A 25,637-nucleotide genomic window follows, 5' to 3' on the forward strand; every position below is an offset into this window, starting at 1 on the left:
GGGAGTGCCTGTAGAAATTAAGACTGACAATGGTCCAGGCTTTGTCGGTCAGCGAGTTGCTAGATTTATGTCAAAGTGGGGAGTCAAGCATACCCCCAGAATTCCTCACTCTCCTACTGGTTAAGCCATCGTAGAAAGGGCTAATGGGACGCTGAAAGAATATCTAGCAAAGCAAAAACAGAGTGATGAAACTGACATAACTAGTCGATTATCCAAGGTACTGTTCACTTTAAACTATTTGTGCTTAGCAGAAGGAAGAGAAGAGCCTGCAGTTGTCATCCATCACCATGCAGTGAAAGAAGGAAAACCACAAGCAATTCCAGGGCTTTATGTATATCACAAAAACATGCGAACGGGCAAATGGCAGGGACCGAGTCCTGTATTATTTAATGGTCGTGGTTATATGTGTGTTTCCACAGGAGAAGCAGGACCTGTTTGGGTGCCGAGCCAATTTACCCGTGCATGTCCGCAGTCAGAGATACCAACTAATAGTGATAACCATGGTGATAGCAGTGATTTACCTGAAGCACATCGTGAAGACCCTGAGACTGTTGAAAATTAATTGTTAAATTAGAACAAATAGTTATACCGTTGCAGTTATAAGATTAGGTTTAGTGATAAGTCATTGTTAGGATTTAAGATTAAGTAATAGGCAGGTGTCATTAGTTTTGCTTTTCTAAGAGAGACAACCAAAATGATGAACAGAATGTTAGGTCTTGGAATGTTTATTTTAGTTAATGTTTTAATAGAAAGAGGATCAGGAATGCTTGAAATTGACCCAAGACAAAATATGTGGGTCACTTGGGCCAATCAGAGCAAACAAGATTCATTTTGCTTGTCTTTAGCCACACCATCAAATCCTTTTCGGACTTGCTTGATTGGGGTCCCAGTGGACTCCATGACAGAATTCAGAACCTGGTCTCAAATCAAAATTAATCCAAAAAGTGCTTTAGGAACACAAGCTGTTGCCATTGCGCAAAATCTTAAAGTTGCTAGTACTGAGCCCCAAGAACTTGATCTTTTAGGTTCTGTGCCGGGGAATTACTGTTTAATCTTTGGACATTTTATCATAAATTCAAGCTTGCTAATTGTGGACAAACGGCAACTGAAAAATGACAACACTTGGTTATCTTCCCAGTCCCCATTGTATTATAACTACACTGAATATTGCAACAATTGGACTGAGTCCATGACACCATTAACAGGTGTTGCTAGAAAATTACCACCAGGGATCTTTCTCATTTGTGGAGATAGAGCCTGGTCTGCAATGCCCCAAAAAGGTATAGGGGGACTGTGTTATTTCGGTAAGTTAACATTGTTTGTTCCTAGCATTCATCAAGTTTTAGGTTTGTCTCAAAAGATCCGACGAGTCAAACGCACTATGTCTCAACTAGGCCCCAATTGTAAAGATCGAGTTGAATTATGGCAACTTGCAGCTGTAATCTCAGCATAATTTTTTGCCCCAGGAGTTGCTTCAGCGCAAGCCCTCACGCAATTAAAAAATTTGGCCTGCTGGACAGGAAAACAAATTAATATAAAATCCAATTTACTAAGTGAGCTTGCCAAAGATGTTAATGATATTCGTCATGCTGTTCTTCAAAACAGAGCCGCTGTGGACTTCCGCCTTTTAGCACAAGGGCATGGATGTGAAGAATTTGAGGGCATGTGCTGCATTAATTTAGCAGATCATTCGCAATCAATTTACAAGTAGCTATCAGAGTTAAAAGATAACATGAAGAAACTCATAGTTGTAGACATTCCGTTTGACAAATGGCTTAGATCATGGGGTTTTACTGGGTGGATCAAGGACTTGATCCATTTTAGTATAGTGGTACTCATAGTTATCTTAATTATCGTGCCTTGCTTGATATGATGTATGCAAAAATTAGCCATCTGTGCCTTAGCATCAGTTTGGGTAGCTCAAAAAGAAAAAGAGGGAACTGTAACCGAGTTTCTTAGAGATTGTGGGCACAATGTGCTGTGGAATGAGATTTGAGCTATCCCAAACTGGGCCTCAGATTTGGGCCTGCTAGGCCTCAGATTTGGGCCTGTGTAGAAGTAGATAAGCTTTGTGGCGCCGGTAGAAATTAGGTTAAGTTGTGGGCATAGACTGTATAGGGCAATTAGAGTAAAGATACGGTAGCTGCCTGTGTGTAAGCAAATAAGATAAAGCCTGGCGCCGCAAAAGATCTCAAGATTGTAACAGAAAGACAGAGACCTCCCCCTCACCCTCAGAGATGTGTAACTAACTTTGAGAACAATGTAGCCCCTCCAAACCCAGTAGTTTTCCACTAACCTTTAACCTTCCCTCCCCTCTAATGTAGTGAAGACCCCTTAGACTATATAACCCCATGTAAGAACCTAATAAATCGCCATTTGCCGTCCACCACATTAGTGTCAGCGTGTCAGTGGCCCGAGTGGCTCGGAAGAAGGTCGAGCCACCGTGCTGGCTTTCTAAAACCAAGTCGCCTGCCTTTCCATCGAAAGGCAACATTAGTGGTGCCGAAACCCGGGAGAAAAACGCTCGGGAATCAGGGTTTTCGCCTGGACAGGAGCAGCGGCCGGGGCGGGACAAAAGGACTGACCCACGGCGGGGGAGACGTCCCCGGACCAGCGAGGATCATGGAGGCCATCGCGAAGGTCGTGAGTTTGATTCATAAACAGTGGGGAATTAAGTGTAAGCTCAGAGATCTTCAACTTGCTATGGCAAGATTATTAGAGCTTGGAGTGATAGACCGCCCAATAGATATACTCCATTCGGAGGTATGGGATAAGTGCACGGTTGCCCTGGCTAAGGATACGAAAGCCTCGGGCAGTGCCAAAAGTCTCAAAGCGTGGGGAAGAGTCGAGCAGGCTTTGAGCAGGGCGTTGGAGGAACAGGAGACCTGGAGCGCCGCACGCGTGTGTTTGCTAACTGCACCCAAATCGGGAGTGGCTGCCACCATGCAAACGGCATTCGAACGCGATTTGTCCGAGGGCGGGGAGCCGCGGGAGCCAGGCGCGCTTTCCCGCTCCCGGAGCCCGAGCCCAAACCCCCCAGTGCCCTTACAGAATCCCCCGACCCCCCCGCCGAAAACGCCGGGTCCCCACCCGCCCGCGGAACCTTCCCAAAAAACCACGAGTCCCTCGCCCGGCTCTTCGCCGCCGGCCGGCGTTTCGGAGCCCGAGGCGCGGCAACGCGCGCGGTTCTTCTGGGAGGGATTGCCGGGTGAAGCCAGAGACGCTGAAAGCGCGGCACGGGCGGCACCGCCGTCATACGCGTTTGAAAATGGCGCCGGCGGCCGTGAGGAGGGGCAGGGTCCGGATGTCTGTGGCGGGGAGCCACGGGTATCCGCTGATGCGCATGCGCAGGAGAGAGACGGGGAAGAGGGAGAAGAGCGCACGCTCAGACAGGAGCTGCGGGCTTTGGCTGATGCGTACGCGCGGCAGGAAGGGAGAGGGTGCATGCTCAAAGCGGCGCCGCGGCTCTCCACGGGCGCGTATGCACGGGAGAGTGGCAGAGAGCACCCGCTCAGCCCAGAACAGCGGGCTTTTGCAAACGCGCGTGCGCGGGAGAACAGCAGAGAGCGCATGCCTGATCAGGAGCGGCGCTCGGCGCTGCTTCCATCTAAGGGAGAGACCTCCCCCTGCGGGAGGCAGGGCAAGCCCAGGGGGTGGGAGCGGCACCACCCCGGAGGGGAGTGGGCGTGCGGGCCGCACCCAGCCTCCTCCCGCTGTGAACGCAAGGCGGCCCATCTATGCCAACCCCCAGTGGGGCGGGGAACCATCATACCCCATGCCCCCACAGGGGACAGCCGGGTTTGCACCACCCACAGCGACACAATGGCAAGGTTTCACAACACCGCCAGCGTCACTCTCGTGTCCACCACCACCGCAAGCCGCACCTGGGACACAGGGCCAGCAGGGGTCACCCCAGAGCGGGAGCCCTGGGTGGCCTTGGCCATGAAAATCGGGAAGGAGCCCCTGGTGATTTGGGGAACGTGCCGCCTTTATGGCAGCCGGGATCCCCACATCATAGGGCTTCCGTTTTGGGGGGACACGGGGTCTGACTGTTCGATAATCCCGCAAGCACACTGGCCTCGGCATTGGCAATTTAAAGAAGTACCCCCATTGAGAGGAGTGGGAGGGCAGACCCGGGTGTGGAGAAGCACCCAGTTGGTAGCTATAACACTCCACACAGAAAAAGGACCAGAACAAACTGTGGCAATCTACCCCTACATTTTGCAAAATTCACCACCCCTGATAGGAAGGGATGTCCTTGCCATGTTAGGAGTGAGAATTACAAATTTATCCTGAGGGCCACTGCCGTGCACCCACTGCTGCCAATTAAACTGACATGGAAATCGTCAGACCCTGTATGGGTTGAGCAGTGGCCCTTGTCAAAGCCTCGAATGGCAGCCTTACTGGAACTGGTCGACCGTGAGCTGCAAAAGGGTCACATAGAACCCTCCACTAGCCCCTGGAATACCCCTGTGTTTGTGATCCCCAAAAGGTCTGGAGAAGGCTATCGCCTCATCCACGACCTCAGGGAAGTGAACAAGACGACCAAATCTATGGGTCCCGTCCAGACACTGCTGCCCATGAACTCAGCCATCCCTCAAGGGCAGCCATGTGCAGTGCTGGACATCAAAGACTGTTTCTTTTTGATATCTCTACACCCCGAGGACAAGGAACGGTTTGCTTTTTCTGTCGTGTTCCCGAACGGCGAGCGACCCAGCCTCCGTTTCCAATGGTGTATGTTACCCCAAGGTTTTGTGGACAGCCCTACGGTATGCCAGATCACCGTGGACAAAGCACTGATGCCAGTCCGACACTCCTACCCTGCTGCAACCATCATTCAGTACATGGACGACGTCCTCATCGCTGCACCATCAGCCAGCCAAGTGGATCATCTAGTGTCCACAATCACGGAAACTCTACAGGCCAACGGCTTTGAGATCGCGAGCGCAAAGATCAAAAGAGGACCTTGCGTGACCTTCCTGGGAGTGGGAATCACAAATTCCTACGTGACCCCTCCCAAAGTAAAGGTCTGCCGAGACATCAAGACGCTCCATGACATGCAGCGACTTGTAGGATCTCTGCAGTGGCTTCGCAACATCGTCCTAATCCCTCCCGAGGTCATGGACCCCTTATATGATCTCCTGAAAGGAAAGCACCCCTGGGAACCCAAGGAGCTGACACCACAAGCAGCGAGCTCCCTCGACTTCATCGAACGTCAGATGTCTACTGGCACACTTGCCAGGTGGAACCCAGGTGTGTCCCTTGATCTGTACGTCCACTTTACACAGAAGGGAGGAGTGGGAGCACTGGCCCAAGGACCTTCTGAGAAGGCCCAGCCGATCCAGTGGGTAGTCCTCGGAAGACCAGCTCATGCATTTTCCCCAGGAGTCGAATGCGTCGCCAACATCATCATGAAAGGCAGGAAACTTGCCCTGAAACACCTGGGAATCGAGCCAACAAAAATCCACCTTCCCTTCCGCAAGCAGCTGACCACAGAGTCGACCGCAGCGTCGGAACACCTGGCCCTTGCCCTCACTGGCTTCGGAGGAGAAATCTGCTACGCCTCCAGACCACCTTGGACTCAGCTACTGACCATTGTCGACATAGACCTGCCACCAAAGATCATGGACCGTCCGCTGCCAGGACCGACGGTCTTCACAGATGCCTCCTCTGCGACTTCCACTGCAGCGGCAGTGTGGCAGACAGGAGAACAGTGGCATTGTGTCAAAGCATGCGACCCCACACTGTCAGTGCAACACCTGGAGGCAACAGCTGTGGTCTTAGCGTGCGGACTCTTCCAAGATGAGCACCTCAACATCGTAACAGACTCCATATTCGTGGCAAGGCTCTGCCTGGCCATGTCAGGACCAGGCGTGTCAACATCTGCAGCAGCCACAATGCTGGAAGAAGCGCTCTCCTCGCAACAAGGCACCGTGTCTGTCATTCACGTCAACAGCCACAACCCAGTCAAGGGCTTCTTCCAGACCGGCAACGACAAAGCGGACGCTGCAGCAAAGGGAGTGTGGACACTGCAGGAAGCTCATCAACTGCACGAGTCACTCCACATCGGAGCCAAAGCACTGGCAAAAAGATGCAGGATCTCGACAGCAGACGCGAAACATGTAGTGGCCACCTGCCCTCATTGCCAGAAGTCACCCCTGTAGACCAGTAGAGTCAACCCAAGAGGTCTCAAGGCCTCAGAAATTTGGCAATCAGACTTTACCTTATGTCAACTGCTGAAGCCTCGAGCATAGCTAGCAGTGACAGTGGACACTTACAGCGGAGTGATTGTAGCCACACAGCACCCCAAAACCAACTCTAAGGCCACAATTCAGCACTGGCTGACAGCTATAGCATGGCTTGGTATCCCCAAGCAAATTAAAACTGACAATAGCTCAAATTTCACCTCCAAACCAGTGCAAGATTTCGCCTCAAAGTGGGGCATCACTTTAGTGCAGGGCATTCCATACAATTCTACAAGTCAGGCCATAGTGGAGAGAGCCAACCAAACCCTCAAAGCCAGAATAGAAGTGCTAGCGAAGTCAGAAGGTTTCGCCAATGCCATTCCCCCAAAAGACCAGGCACAGCTGCTGGCAACTGCCTTGCTAACACTGAATCAGTTCCCCAGGGGAGATGAAACAAACAGTCCTGCACAAAAGCACTAGGCCACTCGAGCACTAGAGGAGGGCCTACAAGTTGTAATTAAAAATGAGCTGAGTGAATGAGAGCAGAGCTAGAAGTTAGTACTCACGAGAAGAAGGTACGCAGCTGTCAAAAGAGAGGGCAGAATCAAGTAGTGTCCACTTAAGTCAATCAAGCCTGATCTTCAGAATAAAACTAATGAAAACTGTGAGTTTCTATTTACAAGACATACTCGTAAGACGCCCCCGTAACGCGTACACCCCTGTTCCAGAAGGAAGTAACGAACTGCCAAACACGCCTAGAACAGGCCAACATTCTATTCGTAGAACAGCAACTATTGCTGTGAATGAAACTGTGAACATTGCCAGTCGCGAGATTTGTCTGATCTACCTCGCAAATATTTATTCAAGTTTTTCAAACCCCTTTTTCTTTTATTAAGTTACTACTTTGTACCCCATTTTAATGCCTATATTTTAACTACCTCATTTATTTGTGAGAGGAGGGGGGGAGATGTGTGTAAGCTAATAAGATAAAGCCTGGCGCCGCAAAAGATCTCAAGATTGTAACAGAAAGACAGAGACCTCCCCCTCACCCTCAGAGATGTGTAACTAACTTTGAGAACAATGTAGCCCCTCCAAACCCAGTAGTTTTCCACTAACCTTTAACCTTCCCTCCCCTCTAATGTAGTGAAGACCCCTTAGACTATATAACCCCATGTAAGAACCTAATAAATCGCCATTTGCCGTCCACCACATTAGTGTCAGCGTGTCAGTGGCCCGAGTGGCTCGGAAGAAGGTCAAGCCACCGTGCTGGCTTTCTAAAACCAAGTCGCCTGCCTTTCCATCGAAAGGCAACACTGCCTTAAACTGAAATAGTTTACATACTTGTTCAATCTGAATGCCAATAAGAATGCACCTGCAACTGTAAACTATTCTGCACTGTATAAAACCAGCCATTTCCCGAATAAAGAGGAGAACGTATGTTTTAACCACACTGGCTGTATCTGCATTTGCTCTGATTCCAACCCCGTATAGAGACTCTGGTTTCACACAAGTACTAATTAGAAAAACGCATCCACAACTCAGGATGCCCACAAACTCAGGAAAACTGTGTTTTTGCTGTAAGAGATTCACATTTCAAAGAGCATCTCAACAGGTATGAAGACTGAAATTAAAAACTGTTCATTCTCCCGTCTGATACCACTGTCATAATTTGTGTTTAATAGGAGGTTAATAAAGGCTTACTCTAATGCAAAATTCCTTTAGCTAAACTCTAAACTAATTGGACTGAAAAGGTAAAGACCTTGGAAAGAAACAGTGCTGAAGCATCACTCACACTTCTACCCTGGATCTTCAACCTCATTTTCTTATAGCAAGCTTCCAAATGAATATGTTCTCAGAAGCAGCAACAGGACATATTTCTTGCAATGCTTTAATCTGCTTGTACCCAACTCTAATCCACTGTCAGTCCTTTAATTGCTTTGTCATTTTCTCACTTTTTCATCCACTTGCACAGTATTACCATTATCTAAACAGTAACTGCTCTTAAGGCAAGAAACTGAACAGTTAAGGGACAGGCTTTGAAGTTTCAGCTGTAAAGGCCTGAGTAGTAACTTCTCCCCTTGCTTGGTAAGGAACTTGGCATGCTGTGGGTAGTTTACAAACCATCACTTCCCTAGAGTAAAATAAGCAAGCACTGTCTGTGTATGCTAGAACTCTTGCATCACCTGGGGCAGCACAGGAAGACAGATCACATTTGCAAGCTGCACCACTGACTGCCAAGAAATCTTCCCTGTAAATCCAGCGAACAGAAGCCGAGAGAAGCCAGTCGTTGAGACACTTCTAAAGCCAAAAAAGGAGAAGTATTAAGAAAGAAGACAGGCATACAGCTAAGAATGCAGAAATTTTGAATACCATTTTAAGAGTTCTAAAGACACTACAATAAAAGTTTAAAGGTAGTCAAATGTTTTGTACAAGTGTAGCCAAAATCACAACATACAGTGACATAAATCCAATGAAAATACAGAAATTGGCCTACTTCCAAGCACACTGATAGCTTCATTACTCTTGAAATAAGTACATCTGCAAATAACTCCAAAGCAGCCAGGCACCTAAGTCTTGAGAAAATTCTGATAGCTTAACTACTTTTTTTCCCCTTTTATCTCAAGCAGGAATAAGAACTTACTTACCAGCTACTCATTAAATAGAAACTAAAAAATAGCCATAAAACCTTTTTCTGGATGCAATAAACTCCACCAACCCCCAAACAGTGAACTGTGCATATTTGTCCCTTGATTTTAAGCTTTGCATATAATTTGGTTCTTCCTGATAGTAAAACATAGCATGCCAAATAACTTGACATCCTGTATTTTTCGAAGTCAGGATTGCTTTGGCCATCTGCCAGAAGTCCAAGGACCAGACCTCATCTGTGAGAAACAGAGCAGTCTCAGTTACCATGTTCTCTGCAGGACAACCTTGTAATAAGAAGCAAACAGGCTGGATGACGTGACAGAGGGAAATCCATCAAGCCCCCACCCTGTTTTGTAAAAGTAATTCAGATGTACAGCTTGTAACAATGATATCACTCAAGAACCAAGGAAGACAGGCATGTCTAGGTATTGCAGTTATCATAGTCATGATTCTTCATGATCTGGCTCTACTTTGCACACCCCATGAGATTATTATCTGTATGTTCATTTTTCTTTTGGTTTGCAGAAGCAGTGAGAAGTCATTGTGGCAAATGGCCCTGTGTTAGGTTTTTCACGGCCTGGTTTTTAATAGCGGGGGGCCATAGAGGTGGCTTCTGTGAGAAGCTGCTGGAAGCTTCCACCATGTCTGGCAGAGCCAACCCCTGATGGCTCTGAAGATGGACATGCCACTGGCCAAGGCTGGGAAAATTAGAGATGGTGGTAGCGCCTCTGTGAAAACATATTTAAGAAGAAATGCAAAACAAAGTGCACACAATTTTTTCTAGTCAGAGAAGAGGAGGAGGTAAGAATATGTAAGGGAAACAAGATGGAGACACCAAGGTCAGTGAAGAAGGAGGATGAGGAGGAGGAGGTGCTCCAGGTGCCAGAACCAAGATTGCTCTGCAGGCCATGGTGATGACCATGGGGAAGCAGGTTGTCCCCCTGCAGAGATCCACCCGCAGCCCATGGGGGAGGTGCTCATGCCAGAGCAGGTGGATGCCTGGATGTGGCTATGATCCAGTGGAAGACCCGGTGGAGAGAGGGGGCCCCTGCTTCTAGGCTGGAGCAGCCTGTCCTTGGAGGACTGCAACCCGTGGAAGAGTGACCCATGCCGCAGCAGTTCTGAGAGGACTGTTTGCCCATGGGAGGGACTCAGATTGCAGCAGTTTTGGGAGGACTGCTGCTCATGAAAGTGGACCCACGCAGAAGAAGTTCATGGAGAATTGTCTCCCATGGGAGGGACCCCACAGCTTCACAGGGGAGGGACTCCTCTCCCTGAGCAGTGGAAGAAAATCCTTGGGTGACGAACTGACCAAAACCCTCATGCCCTGTCTCCCTGCGCTGTCAGTGGGAAGGAAGGAGTGGCTGGGGGGAAAAGGTGTTTTAAGGGCTTATTTTACTTCTCATTATCCTCCTCTGACTCTTAGTAATAAATACACTTTGCAACTTTAAGTTGATCCTGTTTCGCCCTTGGAGTGTTTTCTTTCAGTCTTTATCTCAATTCATTAACCCTTTGTTAATTTTTTTTTTGTCTCCTTTGCCCAGCTGTGGCAGGGGAGGGTAAAGGAGTGACTTTCATGGGTGCCTGGCATTGGGTCAGTGTCAAACCATGACAGGCCCCCATACAATTACTCTGCTGATGCCATTTGGGTTTTGCCTTTTTTCTATGTTCTCTGTATTCTTCACACATATTTGTAGCTTTGTAGCCTCTTGTATTAGTGACTCGTTTTCCCAGTACTTTTCCATGGCCTTTCCCTAGGCAGAAAGACAAAACAAATTCCAGAGCTCCAAGCCCCAGGGGGTACAGGGTCCCAATGCTATCTTGGTTCTTCCTGGGAACCAAGGCTGAGAACAACTCTTCAAGATACATTTTCATGGACAAAGTACAGCTAGTGCTAAGGGGGGACTCCAGAGAAGGGGCTTAACCTGGGGGGGAATTGCATCACCACATCCTCCTAATTGGTGCTTTTTATCAATTATGTTAATTTCCTAAAACCTATAAAATGTACTCATCCCTTGGAGGGGCAGGCTTTTGTGAACATCTTTCCATAACTGCCTCTGAAGGCCTTCAAATAAAGATCCCCTTTTATATTACCTCCTTACTAAAATTATCTCGAGTTTCATTTCCAGGTTGGGAAAAAGGCAACACTGCAGCTGTCCCCTTTTCAAACTGCTTACAATCAAGTTAATCAAGAAACTGCCCCACTTCATTGACTAAGGAACTTCATTAATCAATTTGCCAAAAGTAAAGACTGTGGCAAGGAATCAAGTGTCTATCAACCAGAGTCTGAACTGGAAAATTCATCCTTAATTTATTTACAATACTGTGATCAGAACAGTTTGCCAGGCTCTTTCATCAAGTATACTTCCATTTTATTACCTGCCTTTCAGAGACAACAGTTTGGGGGAGGGGAGAAACAGGAACCCAACAAAATTACCAATTAATTAAATATAAGTGCCTTTCCCATGCATCTTTAACTGAAAGCATTGACTTTATACAGCAAAATTAAACCCCAGGCCTATTAAATGTCATTTCAAGGCAGCACATTAGACTTGCATCCTCTGTTGCTGCCCCTACACACAGAACAGCAGATGAACAGGCAGCCCTATCTTTTAGTTGATCGTACAAATCAACCAAACAAGGGTGCCACCTTGAGCTACAGCACTTTTTTATTACGCAAGCAGGATGGACATAGATTTACAAAACATAAAGAACATGCATGAAAGAGACTGCTTATTCCTTACAGAAGTACCTCACATGCTCTGTGCCCCAGCTCTTCACATACTGCTCTCAGAAATCACAGGCACATTCTTGTCATTCATATTAACGTTTTAAAGAAACCCCAGATAAACACATTGCCCAGCTAAAAATTGAGTCACTAAGAGAAAATCAACTGTGATGAAGTTTCACAATTGGCTTAAGCCAGTCTTTGAGAATCCACTTGCCTCTTCCTCATCCACCCAAAGTTTCACCACCCCTATGACAGCAACTAGTCCTCAGCTAGCTGAAAGATCAGCTGCATCAGATCTCTGCCTAAGTAAAACTAACCCTACAAGAAAGCCTATCTGCACACAAAGCAGCAAGCCGATCCAGCTGATTCCCCAGCCACACACACATCAGTGCCAGCAAGAACAAGCAGGTGGGAACATCCTATTCTGCAAAAGTACAACTTCAGAGAAAAAATTCCCCCTTGCCAAGCTGGAAAATGATATTATTGTTTTCCTTCAGATTTGCTTTTTGCTAACAAGAGAAGCAAGACAATGCTTACAAGGTCATTATACCAATACCCCCACCGGTCACACTGAGTAGCACTGTTTGATTTTTCCCAGTCTTGACTTTTATTTAGATTATAAAGACCTCATTTTTCTATGTTAATAGAATGCTTGGCTTCTGTTCTGCAGCAATACATATTTACTGATAACATGCCAAGCCCAAAAGAAACATGGACTCTAAAGACTAAGATATCAAACTACTATGCCTGCTTTCTGGTGGAGATCAGAACATGCACTAATCTTAGCACAAAACCTACTCACAGGTTGTGCTGTACAGGCAACGCAAGTGGGTAATAGCCTCACATGTCACACAGAATCACTAGGTTGGAAGAGACCTTCAAGATCATCGAGTCCAACCCATGCCCTAACACCTCAACTAAACCATGGCACCAAGTGCCACATCCAGTCTTTCCTTAAACACATCCAGGGATGGTGAATCCACCACCTCCCCGGGCAGACTATTCCAGTACTTTATCACCCTTACAGTAAAAAACTTTTTCCTAACATCCAACCTAAATTGCCCTTGGTGCAGATTAAGACTGTGTCCTCTCGTTCTGTCAGTTGCTGTCTGGAAAAAGAGACCAACCCCCACCTGAGTACAACCACCCTTCAGGAAGTTGTAGAGAGTGATAAGGTCACCTCTGAGTCTCCTTTTCTCCAGGCTGAACAACCCCAGCTCCCTCAGTCGTTCCTCATAGGGCTTGTGTTCCAAGCCCCTCACCAGCCTTGTTGCTCTACTCTGGACGCGCTCAAGTGTCTCAACATCTTTCCTAAACTGAGGGGCCCAGAACTGGACATGGTACTCAAAGTACGGCCTCACCAGTGCAGAGTACAAGGGAAGAATGACCTGCTGGACACACTATTCCTGATACAGGCCAGGATGTCATTGGCCTTCTTGGCCACCAAGGCACACTGCTGGCTCATGTTCAGTCAGCTGTTGGCCACTATCCCCAGGTCCCTTTCCACCTGGCCACTGTCCAGCCACACCATCCCCAGCCTATAGCGTTGCAGGAGGTTACTGTGGCCAAAATGCAGGACTCGGCACTCAGACTTATTAAATGTCATCTTATTGGATTCCACCCATTCATCCAACCGTTCCAGGTCTCTCTGCAGAGCCCTCCTACCTTCCAACAGATTGACACACTCCCAGCTTAGTGTCATCTGCAAATTTACTAATGAAAGACTCAATACCATCATCCATGTAGTCAATAAAAATATTGAACAGAACTGGCCCCAACACACACCCCTGAGGGACACCAATAGTGACTGGCCACCAACTGGATGCATCACCGTTCACCACCATTCTCTGGGCCTGGCCATCCAGCCAGTTCTCAACCCAGCAAAGAGTGCTCCTGTCCAAACTGTGGGCTGCCAGCTTTTCCAGGAGTATGCTGTGGAAAACAGTGTCAAAGGCCTTGCTGAAGTACAAATAGACAACATCCACAGCCTTTCCTGCATCTACCAGGCAGGTCACCTGGTCATAAAAGGAGACCAGGTTGGTCAAACACGACCTACCCCTCCTAAACCCATGCTGGCTGGGTCTGATACCATGTCCTACTTGAAAGAGTGCAGAGAAACAATCCATGATATAAAGAAACATCTGAGAAGTGAGCAGTGGTAAAAGAAGCCAGTGAGTTTGATACTATGGAAGACCAGACAGCTATAGGAGCTGAGCTGGGTAGCATCACAGACCTCTTGGCCCTGGTGAATCATGATTTTAAAGAGTTAAGATTTTAGCTAAGGGTTAGAAGCAATTCATATTGATCAGGATGTAAGTTAGATAAGCAAATGGTAGGTTAATGATTATTAGATGCTTAAGCTAGAGCTAATTGTTATATTGCTTGCCATTATGAGCTTGTTTATAGAAGGAAGTTGAGTAAGTGAACTGTTATAAGAACAGATTGAAACCAGTAAGAACAATGGCCAGCACCTGGACTTTATATCAATTAATCACAAAACAGGGGACCTTGGATCATGCCAGAGGGTCACAGAGACCTGATGAAGACTGCCCTGACTTCATCCTTTGAGATCACTGACCGAATTCGAGACCACCTACCCAATTCAAGAGAAGAATTGAGCATGCGTGAAGGACTAATAGCTTCATTTTAATACCAAATGGAGATGGGAGGTTCTGGGGTTATGCATATGTATTGTATGTAAGATTTTGGGAAATAAATAGAGGGTAAAGAACCTTGTTCAGGGTGGTCACACCTTTCAGAGACGACTCCCGTGCCACTCACCAGTGAATAAACATACCACTTTTTAACTTTAATTAGTTAGAGGATCTTTGTCCGTGATCATATCAGTTTTTAACGACTCACTGATACAGTGGAAGCTGTGGGAGAGAGAAACTCAAGGCAAGAATAGAAGTGAAGGTGTTATGTCTGGTCACTGACCCTGTGATGCGGACCGCTCTGATGAGGGAATATATGACAAAGACTGCTGGCAAAAAGAATAACCAAGAAGATTGTGTTACTAAGGGAGCAGAGGCTGTGTTGGTTTAGTATGGATGGTAAAAACCTGTTGCCTGGAATCAGCCAGAGTCAAGATAGCACTCAATATGAGTTAAAAATCTTGCTTGTTTATTCAGCTATTTGGCTTACATTTATACTGTGCTAAGCATATCATGCACCTAACTCTGAACATCATTGGTTAAACCATAGTGTTCACGTGTTCTTGCAGTATACGTAATTGGCTTAGAAGCTCTGTCCACGCAGCTGGATGCTGTGAGCCTTCTCCAACTTATGGTCAGCACATCCTGCCTAGCATCCTGTATAGCTATTGCTCCAAAGTTTACTTCATCCTTATCCCATCTAAAGAACAGTTCAAGGACGTTTCAGCTTCTACTCATTCTTTAGGCTAAAAGCAGGATTGTGCACATGTCCCTGCTTTTCCAGCCATGCATCCACAAAAACCAATTAGTGACTGACACTGAAATTGTCAACCGGATTGGCCAGTTAAATATAGGGATACACCTCTGGGTCACATAGGCTTACAAATCAGGAGAAGCCTGGGAAATTTCTTTTCCTTCCAGCTTGCAAGCAGGTCACACTGGCTCTGGGGCCACTCCTCGGAGCGACCCAGGCCAGCTAGGCCCCTGCTGCTCCCCCCTGCTGGGGGGGAGCAGGCCTGGGGCCTGGCCATGCTGACAGGCTGGCCATGTCCCCCTTGCTGGGGGAGAGAGCCAGGCCTGGCTCCTGCCCGTGCCCCTTGGCCCTTCCCCCCCAGCTGCCAGCGAGGGGGAGGGGAGGCTGCAGCCTCTGATAGCAGCTCTGGGCTTGGCAGTGCTGGCTCCGTTCTGTGAGTCCACCCCATGAGACCGAGGGGTGAAGGGGAAGGCATCCACTAGCCTCCCCCATCGGCACGGCTTTGAGCTTCCACTGCCGTGCAGCCAGAGCCACAGCCCGGCAGAAATCACATGACCACTGCAGGCCTGGGCATGTTTTAATTCTTTCTTGGCACAAAATGAAACTTCCAGAGCTCTAACCATTCCCTGAGAGAGAGGAAAAGGACAAAGCGATTGAACTACAAGGAGACACAGCATGGACAGTCAGTGAAGAGAGAGTGAAAAAACTATTGGGAGAAGGGATTGAGGAGTTTGCCATTTTAGGCTGGACCTCTCTTACTGAGCCATGTCTTATTGAGCATTGGTAATGAACTCTATATGTAGATGTCTTGGGTTATGTAACCAAAAAAAAGGTGTATTCTATTTCATCTGTTGAAACCATTTGGGGAGATATTTGGAGGTTTTTTTTCCTTTATCTCTTGTAACTCCAGGGGAGAGGGGGGCAGATGCCTTCTGATAATAGGCCAGCTGTTAAAACCAGGTGGGGCAGTGTTTCTTATCTCTTCCACCACTGTCCACCCTCTGAGGAGAATATCTTCTGTTAATGGGCCTTAAGGCTCACCAATAACATGACACATTATACCATCCCATTGTGAGTTGCTCTACCCAGTGGGGGGGGAGCCAGCCGTTCCCACCAAGATAAAAACTGAGCTGTAGGAACACCAAGCATCCACTTTTCCACTGGATTCTCAGAGGAAGAATGGACTCATCTCACCGCCACTACAGGATCATCTCTACTCCAACAGAACCACATCTGTCACTCCAGGAGGACTTATTTGGACTGCTTCCAACACCCTGGCAGACAGGGTGTCAAGTCATATTCCTGACTCCGTCAGGGTTTTCTAGGACTTTTGATTTGTTTGCCTGCTTGTTTTTTGTTTGTTTTTTTTTTGTATTACTGCATTTGCATTTTTAATATTCCTAGTAAAGAACTGTTACTCCTATTCCCATATTTTTGCCTGAAAGCTCCTAATTGCAAAATTGTAATAATTTGAAGGGAGGACGCTTTACATTCTCCATTCCAAGGGAAACTCCCGTTTTCCCTGACAGATACCTGTCTTTCCAAACCAAGACAGTACATTATCCCTTTAAATCATGGGGGAAAAGATGCATTTGGGGAGATGATTGTTCAGATTTGTGGATTTGAGCAAAGCTATCTGTGACAGACTGGGTGATATTGAATTAGTAGTTGTGATTCTTGTGATCTCATGAGATGCCTGAACAGAGAGAGATAAGAAGCCCTCTGCGCCAGTGAAGGAGTGAGAAGACATCTCTGTTCCCTGAGATGAAGAATCCTTTGCCTTTGGAGTTGTGCATCTTTAAAAAGTGACACCCCCAGTATGTATGAGTCCATGACCCATAAGCAGCTTGGGAAACTGCTAATGGGAGGGGATTTCACAGAAGCAGGTTTCCCCAGGCAGCTGTTTTTGTGACAGTTAAAACTCACAAGAGAACTGTTCTAGGTTGTCAGTGGGGAAATTCCATGGAAGTTCTAAGAGAGACTCCTCTCCCTAAAAAACTGATGAAAGATTATTTTTAAATGGTGAAACTGACTGAAAATCACAGGGTTTTTTTGTTGTTGTTGTTTGTGGGAAAGTTATTTAAACACTGAAAACAGATTTAGAGTGGAAAAAAAAATACAAACTGGAAAAGTAAAGGATAGTCCTGAAGATCTGAAATATTTTTTTTCAGTTTGGAACATTTCTAGCTACTCTGAAGAATATCTGGAGTTTAACCACAGTTTTAGTTTTGTAGCAACTTTTTGAAGTCACAGAATCATTAGGGTTGGAAGGAACCTCTGGAGATCATCCAGTCCAATCCCCTGCTAAGGCACAGTCACTCAGAGCAGGTGACAGGAATGTATCCAGGTGGGTTTTGAATGTCTCCAGAGGGGGAGACTCCATGCCCTCCCTGAGCAGCCTGTTCCAGTGTTCTGCTACCCTCAATGTAAAGAAGTTCTTCCTCATGTTGAGGTGAAACTTCTTGTGTTTTAGTTTATGGCCATTGATCCTCATCCTGTCACTGGGCATCACTGTAAAGAGTCTGGCACCATCCTCTTGGCACCTGCCTTTGAGATAATTATCTGCATTGAGATCCCCTCTCAGTCTTCTCTAGACTAAATGGGCCCAGCTCCCAGTCTCTCCTCATAAGAGAGATGCTCCAGACTCAAGTCAGCAGCACAGAACCACACATAAAACCAAATGGTAAGAGACTGAACACAATAGTGTTACTAGCAAGTTTTGCCAGGCATGTTAGCTACCATTTAGCAAAGCTAGCATCATTCATTAACTATACATTTGCAGGACAGGAAGAAAGATCGAACCCTACTGTTGCTTGCCATCTTGCAAATAGATGTAAATCGCTCTATGTGGATTAGACAGATGCTGCATGAGGTATAGGCTTCATGTTCAGGTTTCAGGCCATACACAGTGCCATGTTTTCAGATGAGAACGGGTGATCGTTAAGCATTACCTTGATTCAAAATTAATTGTGCACAAATTGGAATACACACCTAATTATTTCCTAATATATTCCTTGGCTATCTACATACTTCAATTATGGGAAATGTCACTTGGGGGTAGAATAATTAACAGCGAGAAGCAAAAGATAGGTGGCACTTACTGTGTTGCATTTTGTCCCACACACCACTTGCCGATGGTTCAGCCACTGGGAGGCAAATACTTTATTAAGGATTCCAAGGTGAAATTCTCTCTCCTTCAAGAGGCTGGGAAGCTGCTGGGCAGCATATCCATGCAACAAGCGGTGATAGCTGGACTCATTCTGCATCCTGACCTCTCTACCTTTCAGGTAGTACACCACAGACCTTTTCACCTGGAGGAGTCTTTTCCTTTTGTGAACTGAGTGATCCCACCCATACTGTGGAAAAGAAGCATTAAACTTAGATAAAGCAACTAGAACAAACTCAAGACACAAGCCTTCTAAATTCAAAGATATTCTCAGCAAAATACTGAAGCCTTCCAAACTACCCATATAATACCATACACTAAGATTAACTCAGAAATTGTGATAAAGCCTTCAGCAAAATAAAATTAAACATAAATATTTGATAAAGAAGTAATACTGCCATAATACTGAAAACAATTCACCCGGGTTCGACACCGTTGGGCCACCAAAAGCTTATAGAAACAAGAGGAAGCCAAGAAGCACTTTAAACGGAAAAGCAGTCCCGACAGCCTCCTGGCATGAGCTCGGCAGGTTTGGAGGTGACACCGCGGGGGCCATCTGATACTGACCGCGCCGATTATCGGCCTCCTCCGGTCCGGCCTGGGGCCGCTTCGCAGTAACGCTCAGCTCTGGGGCGGCGGGGACTCGGCGGTTACGGGCCGAACAGAAAGCTGCCGGGGCCACCGGAGCAGGGACGGGGGAAAGCTGCCTGCTGTATCGCAACGACAGCCACCGGGGCCGGGACTACTCCTCCCCACCATCTCCCCCCCCAGGACACTTTCCCCAGGCACCGAAAGACCCTGCCCTTTTCCCCTACCTCAACCGGGCACTGGGACACGGCAACCCCCAGTCAGGGTCACCCCAGGCACCGGCATGTGGACTTCTGCCTCACTGCCCTCATACGCCCGGTTCCCGCTGCCCAGCCTACCTGCTCCCCCTGGATCTCCCCGGCGGCAGCCGTTGCCGCTTTCCGTTTCCTGCTAACTGTTTTCCGGGCCATAGGAGAAGGAGAAGGAGGAGAAGGAGGAGGAGGAGGAGGAGAAGAAGAAGAAGAAGAAGAAGAAGAAGAAGAAGAAGAAGAAGAAGAAGAAGAAGAAGAAGAAGAAGCCGAGAGCCCAACCTGGGCCCCACATGGAGGAAGAGGGGGAGGGGGGCCACCGGAGTACTGGGCAAATAAGTGCGGGGAGCCAGGCCCGGTCACTCTCTTCGTCACAGACCCTACCGACTGCGCTTCACGACATTTTCTTCGAGATGTTTTTACGACAGTCGCACCGTGCCTTTGCGACGGCTGTCCCACACCGACCAAGTCTCGTTTCCTAGCAACTGGAGGAGGGAGGGTGGTGAACTGGCCCACCCTCTGCGGCTGCCGGGCAGTGTGGCCCCGTCGGGGGCGTGGCGGCGCCCCCTGGCGTTGGCGCCAGCGGAGCTCGGAGCGAAGCTTCCCGGCTTCGCCACTCGTCTGTTCCCCGCTGCCCTGCACGAATCGGCGGCGCTCGCTGGTGTGAAAAACGAGGTTCACTTTCCTGGTAAAATTTAAAAAGTTTAATAAAAGACAATAGGAGACAGAGATAATAAAGCAAAGAGTTAACGGCTGGGTACTTGGCATTCAACCAAGAGAACCCCTACTATCTTTGGAGACACTCCTTAAATACTTTTTCTATTATATCAGCCTGTTGCATATTCATAAATCATTATGCATATTCATACTTTTCAACAAACTAGTTTACATATTCCAGGAACTGTTTAGCATGGCCCCTCCCTGGGTCCATCTTTTTAGAGCATGTGTGTTTCTTGGCTGTGGTTTTAGTCCTTCTTTATCACCTCCAGTTTGGGCCTAGGTCCATACTTTCCATAGACGGTAAGTCTTGATAGTTGGCATGTCAGCAGCAGAGTCCCCATCATATGTTCACTAGATGTTATCCCAACTGTAAAAAACGAGGTTCACTCAGTAAAATTTTAAAAGTTTAATTAAAAAAATACAAATGGACAATCAGGAGACAATAAGAACAAAAGTATTCTTTTACAGGTACCTGGGTACCCTCCCATTGAATTCACCATGCGGGTACCCTGCTTAATAAAGACTCATCCCTTAAAAACACTAGTGTGTTGAATATTCATACATTACAGACATGATTCAAACATTCCTTTCAAATCGTAGGTGTTCCTGTTTAATCTCAATCCCCCCCTTCTCCCTTCCATTCATAAATCTGGTCTTCTCATGGTGCCATTAAGTTGCAGAGCTATGCCATAAATCTTTTCTCAGAACCTTTTTGGTCGTTGCTGCTATCTCTTATCAAGCTAGCACACTGTGAAAAAAATTCTTTGGTTTTCTGTGCTGGTTTGAAAGCAAAACCAGTGAGACTCCAAGTCAGAAATACAATTTAATAGAGAGGGAACAAACAACAAGAAAGATAAAAATAAAATAAAAATAAAATAAGACAAATGCAATAGTACAAAGGACCACTGACAGAGTCAAAATGCAAACCTGTTGGTCAGGGTATTGGAAGCAGCCTGAAGTAAGTCCTCCTGGAGTGACAGTTGTGGCTCTGTTGAAGTAGAGATGATCCTCAAAACAAGGGTCCAGTCGTCCTCTGGGAATCCAGTGGAAACAGACTACCTTGGTGTTTGGGATTGCTGGTTTTATCCTGGTGGAAAGGCTCTGGCTCCTCCTGCTGGGTGGAGCATCTCACAATGGAATGAGGTAATGTTATCAGTCATGTGAGAAGCCTTAAATGGCCCATTCACAGGTGATGTCCCTCAGAGGAGGATGGGTGGAGGAAGAGATAAGGAGGCACTGCCATATCTGGTTTTATCAGTTATTCCATTAACAGAAGGCATCTGCCCTCTTTCTACCCCTAGAGTTACAAGAGATAAAGAACAATATCTCCCAACAGGTTTCAACAGATGAAAATAGAATACACATTTTTGGCTACATTTTTCAACCCAGGACATTATCTTCTCTATTTCTCGAGCTAATTACAAAAGCATCTTTACATAACATAATTTCTATTTTACTATTATTCTATAACCTAAAAACTACATTTATCATACTACTGAAAGAAACTATATGAATACAGTATAACTTCCCAACATAACACATGGGCTATTCATTTTAATATGTGTGAAAAGCCAATTATATAATATGCATTTATAACACAACCAAGCAGACAGTTAAAGCATATTATATCAGCTATCACCACTATGTCTAATTTTGCTAATAGCATAAATAAAAACTATATCCATACAGCAAAGCCATTTTTCCATTATACATATAGCATTTATCTTAATACTTGTGAAAAGCCAACAATATAATATGTATTTATAACACTGATGGCCTCCCTGGGCCCCATCAATTTAAGCATAGGAGAGGCCCTGTATTATCAACACCATTTCCAGCTACTGTGTAGCAGATTAATTCTACCCCAGCCCAAATCAGCACAGTGATCTTTTACTGAGACAGCCTGTGAGCATATTCCTGTTGATTGTAACTAGTACAATCTATACTGAAGTTCTACATCTCTCCTATGGGAAAATCAGACCGCAATGATAGGAAAGATGTGTGCTAATGTCTTTATAAACAATTCTATGGGTGAAGGTGTGGGTGTTAACGTCTTTGAAATGGGTCTAAATGTCTCTACTGACTTTGGGCAGCAGGTTCCTAACAGGGCCCAGACACCTTGGCTCCTGAAACAGACAAGTGGAGTCTGCACAAGGCTGAACTTCTGAACTTTGGGGTAAAATGACAGGTTCAAGGGGGGATATGTGGTAGGCGGATCATGAAGGCCGTACCTTGCTAGTACCTCAGCCAGCAGGGAAAGGAAGAGGGCAAAATGCAGACAGGAGTTAGGATAAAAGGAGGCTGCGCCCTCCGAAACCCTGAGAGAGAAAACCCCACAGGCTTGTGCTCCAGTGGCCTCTCTCCCTTTATTCAAATAAAGTTGAAGGACTCCTCCGTCTCCTTTATGGACACTGGCTTTTCATAGCGTGATTTTCCATACAACAAGCATAAAACACCTTCTCCTCCCCTTCCACCGCTAGACCAGAGGAAATAATGCCTGGCACTGGCTTCACTTTGCAAAACTTTATCCCAGGTTCCCCTTAAAGAGACACTTTTAACTAGCTTGGCTTTATCACTTGGCTTCTCTAAGTGAATACAAGAGACCAGTGCACAATGAGGTGCTTAGTCAAACTCTGAGGTACTCTTCTCCACCACAAAACTCCCTTATTATAGGGGAAATAAAGGGCAAACATTTGTATGATTGTGATAAATGATGTTAAATAATTCGTGCTTATAATGTATGCATAATATAAATCAAGTTGTGCCTTTTGAAATAAATGGTAAAATCATACGGGACTGGGGGTGGACAGATTCGGGAATAGGAGAACGACTCTTGCTGGGAACTGGGGAATGACCGAATTTACAAGAGAAAAGGAGAGGGAATCCGAGGAAGATGGGTCCTCTCCGGAGATAGGATTGCGAACACCACTGAGATGGGCCTTGCTCTGCCATGAACACCACTGAGGTGGGCCTTGCTCCGCCATCAGGGACACACATATCAATATATGATTCCCAGAAGTCACATCCAATATTCATCTCCCCTCAGAAGAACTATTCAACTGACTGAACAGTGAGGATGAATCTCCATGAATATGAAGGAAAACTGAAGGGACAAAGAAAGCATGAAGTAAGCTCGGTCTCACTAAAGAAACTGTATAAAAACTGGACTCACAGAACTGCAAATGTGAACAGGGGGAGCTGCGGTACGATAGAGGCCGTAGCTAAGGTTCACCCAGTGCCGATCCCAGGACTCAACACTAATTCTTTGATTGTTGGCTTACCTGAAATTGTGGTCATTGATTTTTCTAAAATTAATAAAATCATTTATTAATCTGGAATTTGCTTGGCATTTATTACAGTGATTATGCTGCCTTAAAACTGATGTGGATGGATGTGTGCTTTTCCTTATGTTCACATGGCTCACGAACTTTTTCCTATGCTTATAGAGGCAAAAATTAAGTTACCCAAACCAAATGATCACCAATGAGTAACACTATAAAGGAAAGAAAAAGAAAGACAGGGAGAAAAAAGCGTGATATACAGGAAGACTGAAAAGACAGCCAGCTCCTGACCACTTGAAACCCTCTGGTGTCTCAAGTCACATGAAATCAGTAAACATACTATTTTACTGAAAAAAATGGCATTTCTTTTATGCATTTTTGGTGTCTTTTCACCTAACAAACCATAAAGACAAGGGTGCTGTGAAAAGTCAATTTGGAAAAAAAAAAAGAAAATAGAAAAGAACCTATCAGGCTTTCTAGGTTACCCTGAGGATAAAATGCCCAAGGGATAATAGTTTTTAGCTGTTTTCAGTCATGATTTACTATGACTAATGCTCCTCTCTACATCCTCCCTCACACCCATAACTTTCACCTCCATTTTGGACAAAACACCTTAATTTTGTACCAAGGTGTTAGAAATGAGACACTTGACACGGCCAATATATCAAGCAGCAATTCAGTTTAATAATTAATTAATTAGCCTGGTAAAGTGTGAGCAAAGACAGCCCGCTGGGTACAGTGGTAGGGGTTTTCCCTTCCGACTGCACACCGATTGCTGGACTTGCTGGGATTTTATTGGCTATATTCATACATATTCATAAGCTTTCTCAGCAGTTCCCATTTCTAGTTTTAACATCACAATTCGATACTTAACAGTCATAAATTCATATTTTGTCCTGTACAATTCTATAGGCTATTGTGATCTATTTTGATATTTCAATATTCCAGGATGTACATACAGGATATGTTTTTCAGATGGTGGGGTCTGGCTTACAGATGTGGGGATCCCCTTTCTATTTTCCAGGTCCATCAATCTCCGATAGTGATGTCCAGTTTCCCTCTTCGGGAGCCATAAATCAGTGAGCTGAAGTCTTGTTTTCATGTCCAGGATGTTTTCCCACCTTCTGTGAAGGCCTGGGTCCCCTTCTTACTTCCTTCTTTTGTCTAAAAGCCTTTTTACATTCTAAAACTTCAGTTAAAATTTTTTTAATATAAAGCAAGCTTCTAAGGTTATAATTAAAGGCACTTATTACAGAATAGCTTGAGACTTATAATAGGTAATTGCAAGCAAAAGATTTATTCAAAAACTTCCTTCCATGCTTTCCTCAGTTGTTTATTAGAACTCATCTTTATAACTGTCCCATGGCCGTGTCCCACAACTACAATTACACAGATTTTCTTCATTTCCCTGACACGAAACATAACTTTGTATTTCACAAAGGCCCTCTCAAATAACTGAAAACCTGCTGCCAAAGCTGCTCTTGGGGGATGTGCTATGCTCCAGGGCATCCAGCAGGAGTGCCTCCTCAGCTGTGCCGGGCGGGCATGCAGCCCCTCGTGAAGAGACTGAGGGCAGGTGTCGAGGCAGCCCTCTCTGCTAAGGGAAGAGGCTGAGACGTATGGGGCGAAATGCCCCCTTTGGGCCTGGCTCGCCACCTTCATCCATCCCGGAGTCGTCTGTAGGAGAGAGGTAGAAAGTGCTAGAGGAGCCCCCGGGCAGGGCCGGAGCCGGGAACAGGCCCACAGCCGGGACAGGCAGAGATCCAGATACCTCCAGTCCGCTCTGAACAGAAGGAAATGAAAGTATCCTCGCCCCACCCCTCTTCCGCTGAGGTGATGTCACCCTGAGCACCTCCTGATTGGCTCGGCGGGAGTAGGTGACCTCGCGGCGTGACGTCAGCGTGTCATTGGGGAGGCGAGGTGCAGGGTAGGTAGACAACATGGCTTCTCATGGTTGAGGGGCTGGAGGTGGTGATAGGGTGCGCGTTTCGTACCGGCGGGAGGTGGGCAGTGACCGTGGGGACAGCCGGAACCGCCAGGTGCCGCGCAGGTAAGAAGCGAGCCGGTAGGGAATGGGAATGCAAATGCTGGTCTGGGTGGGGGGCGCAGCCGGCTGCTCCTCGGGCCCTCCGCCCCGCTGCCCGGTTAAACGTCGCTGCCGCTTCTCCTTGTCCGGGGTGAGGGACCATCCGCGCCCTCACCGTGATTCAGCTGGTGTGACGGGGCGGCTGCAGGGCCGCTGGCCTCGCGGGGCCGGGGTTCGCATGTTTGGGAGCTGCTCCCCCGGCTGTGCAGGGGAGCGAGCCTGTGAGCGCTGCGTTTCTGCATGGCCTTGCACCGCCTTCACGGCCTCTCGGTATTGTTTTTGAAGGTACCCTTTAATGGAGGTGCTGTACTAGCTGTGGGGAAGGGAATGAGACTGAGATGGTATGTGTGGTAACATCATATCAAAGTTGGACCGATTTCTTCAAGGCCGTGTGCCAGGATGGTGTTACGTTGCAGTACTACAACTGTACTGCAGGTTTTTGTACATGCAGAGCTGTGATTCAAAAGTCAGTGATACTTTAGATCACCATTGCAATTGGGTGATTTAAAGTTTTTAGACTGCCCTGGTTTCAGATGGGATAGAGTTAATTTTCTTCTCAGTAGCTGTTACAGTGCTGT

General features: G+C 46.6%; 2 protein-coding genes across 10 annotated transcripts in view; one reads left to right on the forward strand and one right to left on the reverse strand.

Annotated features, from left to right (window-relative positions):
- Nucleotides 1-19,350, reverse strand: part of LOC134565149 (DDB1- and CUL4-associated factor 12-like) — a 95,455-nt gene extending 76,105 nt beyond the window's left edge. For 4 of the 5 annotated variants that reach the window (XM_063424595.1, XM_063424596.1, XM_063424598.1 and 1 more), the window contains exons 1-2: nt 19,063-19,350; nt 18,072-18,326 (exon numbers count right to left, since the gene is read on the reverse strand). In XM_063424595.1, coding sequence (XP_063280665.1) covers nt 18,072-18,326; nt 19,063-19,134 — 327 coding nt within the window. In that variant the 5' untranslated portion in view covers nt 19,135-19,350. Of the gene's footprint in view, nt 1-18,071; nt 18,327-18,951 lie in introns of all 5 variants that reach the window. The other variant, XM_063424597.1, reaches the window with a different exon arrangement.
- Nucleotides 19,351-24,853: 5,503 nt separating this feature from the next.
- The window catches only part of LOC134565152 (ubiquitin-associated protein 1-like), a 74,644-nt gene continuing 73,860 nt past the window's right edge, over nt 24,854-25,637 (forward strand). For 2 of the 5 annotated variants that reach the window (XM_063424600.1, XM_063424604.1), the window contains exon 1: nt 24,886-25,023. In XM_063424600.1, coding sequence (XP_063280670.1) covers nt 24,924-25,023 — 100 coding nt within the window. In that variant the 5' untranslated portion in view covers nt 24,886-24,923. Of the gene's footprint in view, nt 25,024-25,637 lie in introns of all 5 variants that reach the window. The other 3 variants (XM_063424605.1, XM_063424603.1, XM_063424601.1) reach the window with 3 other exon arrangements.

The sequence above is a fragment of the Prinia subflava genome (genome assembly GCF_021018805.1).
Source record: "Prinia subflava isolate CZ2003 ecotype Zambia chromosome W unlocalized genomic scaffold, Cam_Psub_1.2 scaffold_36_NEW, whole genome shotgun sequence".
Taxonomy (NCBI): Eukaryota; Metazoa; Chordata; class Aves; order Passeriformes; family Cisticolidae; genus Prinia; species Prinia subflava.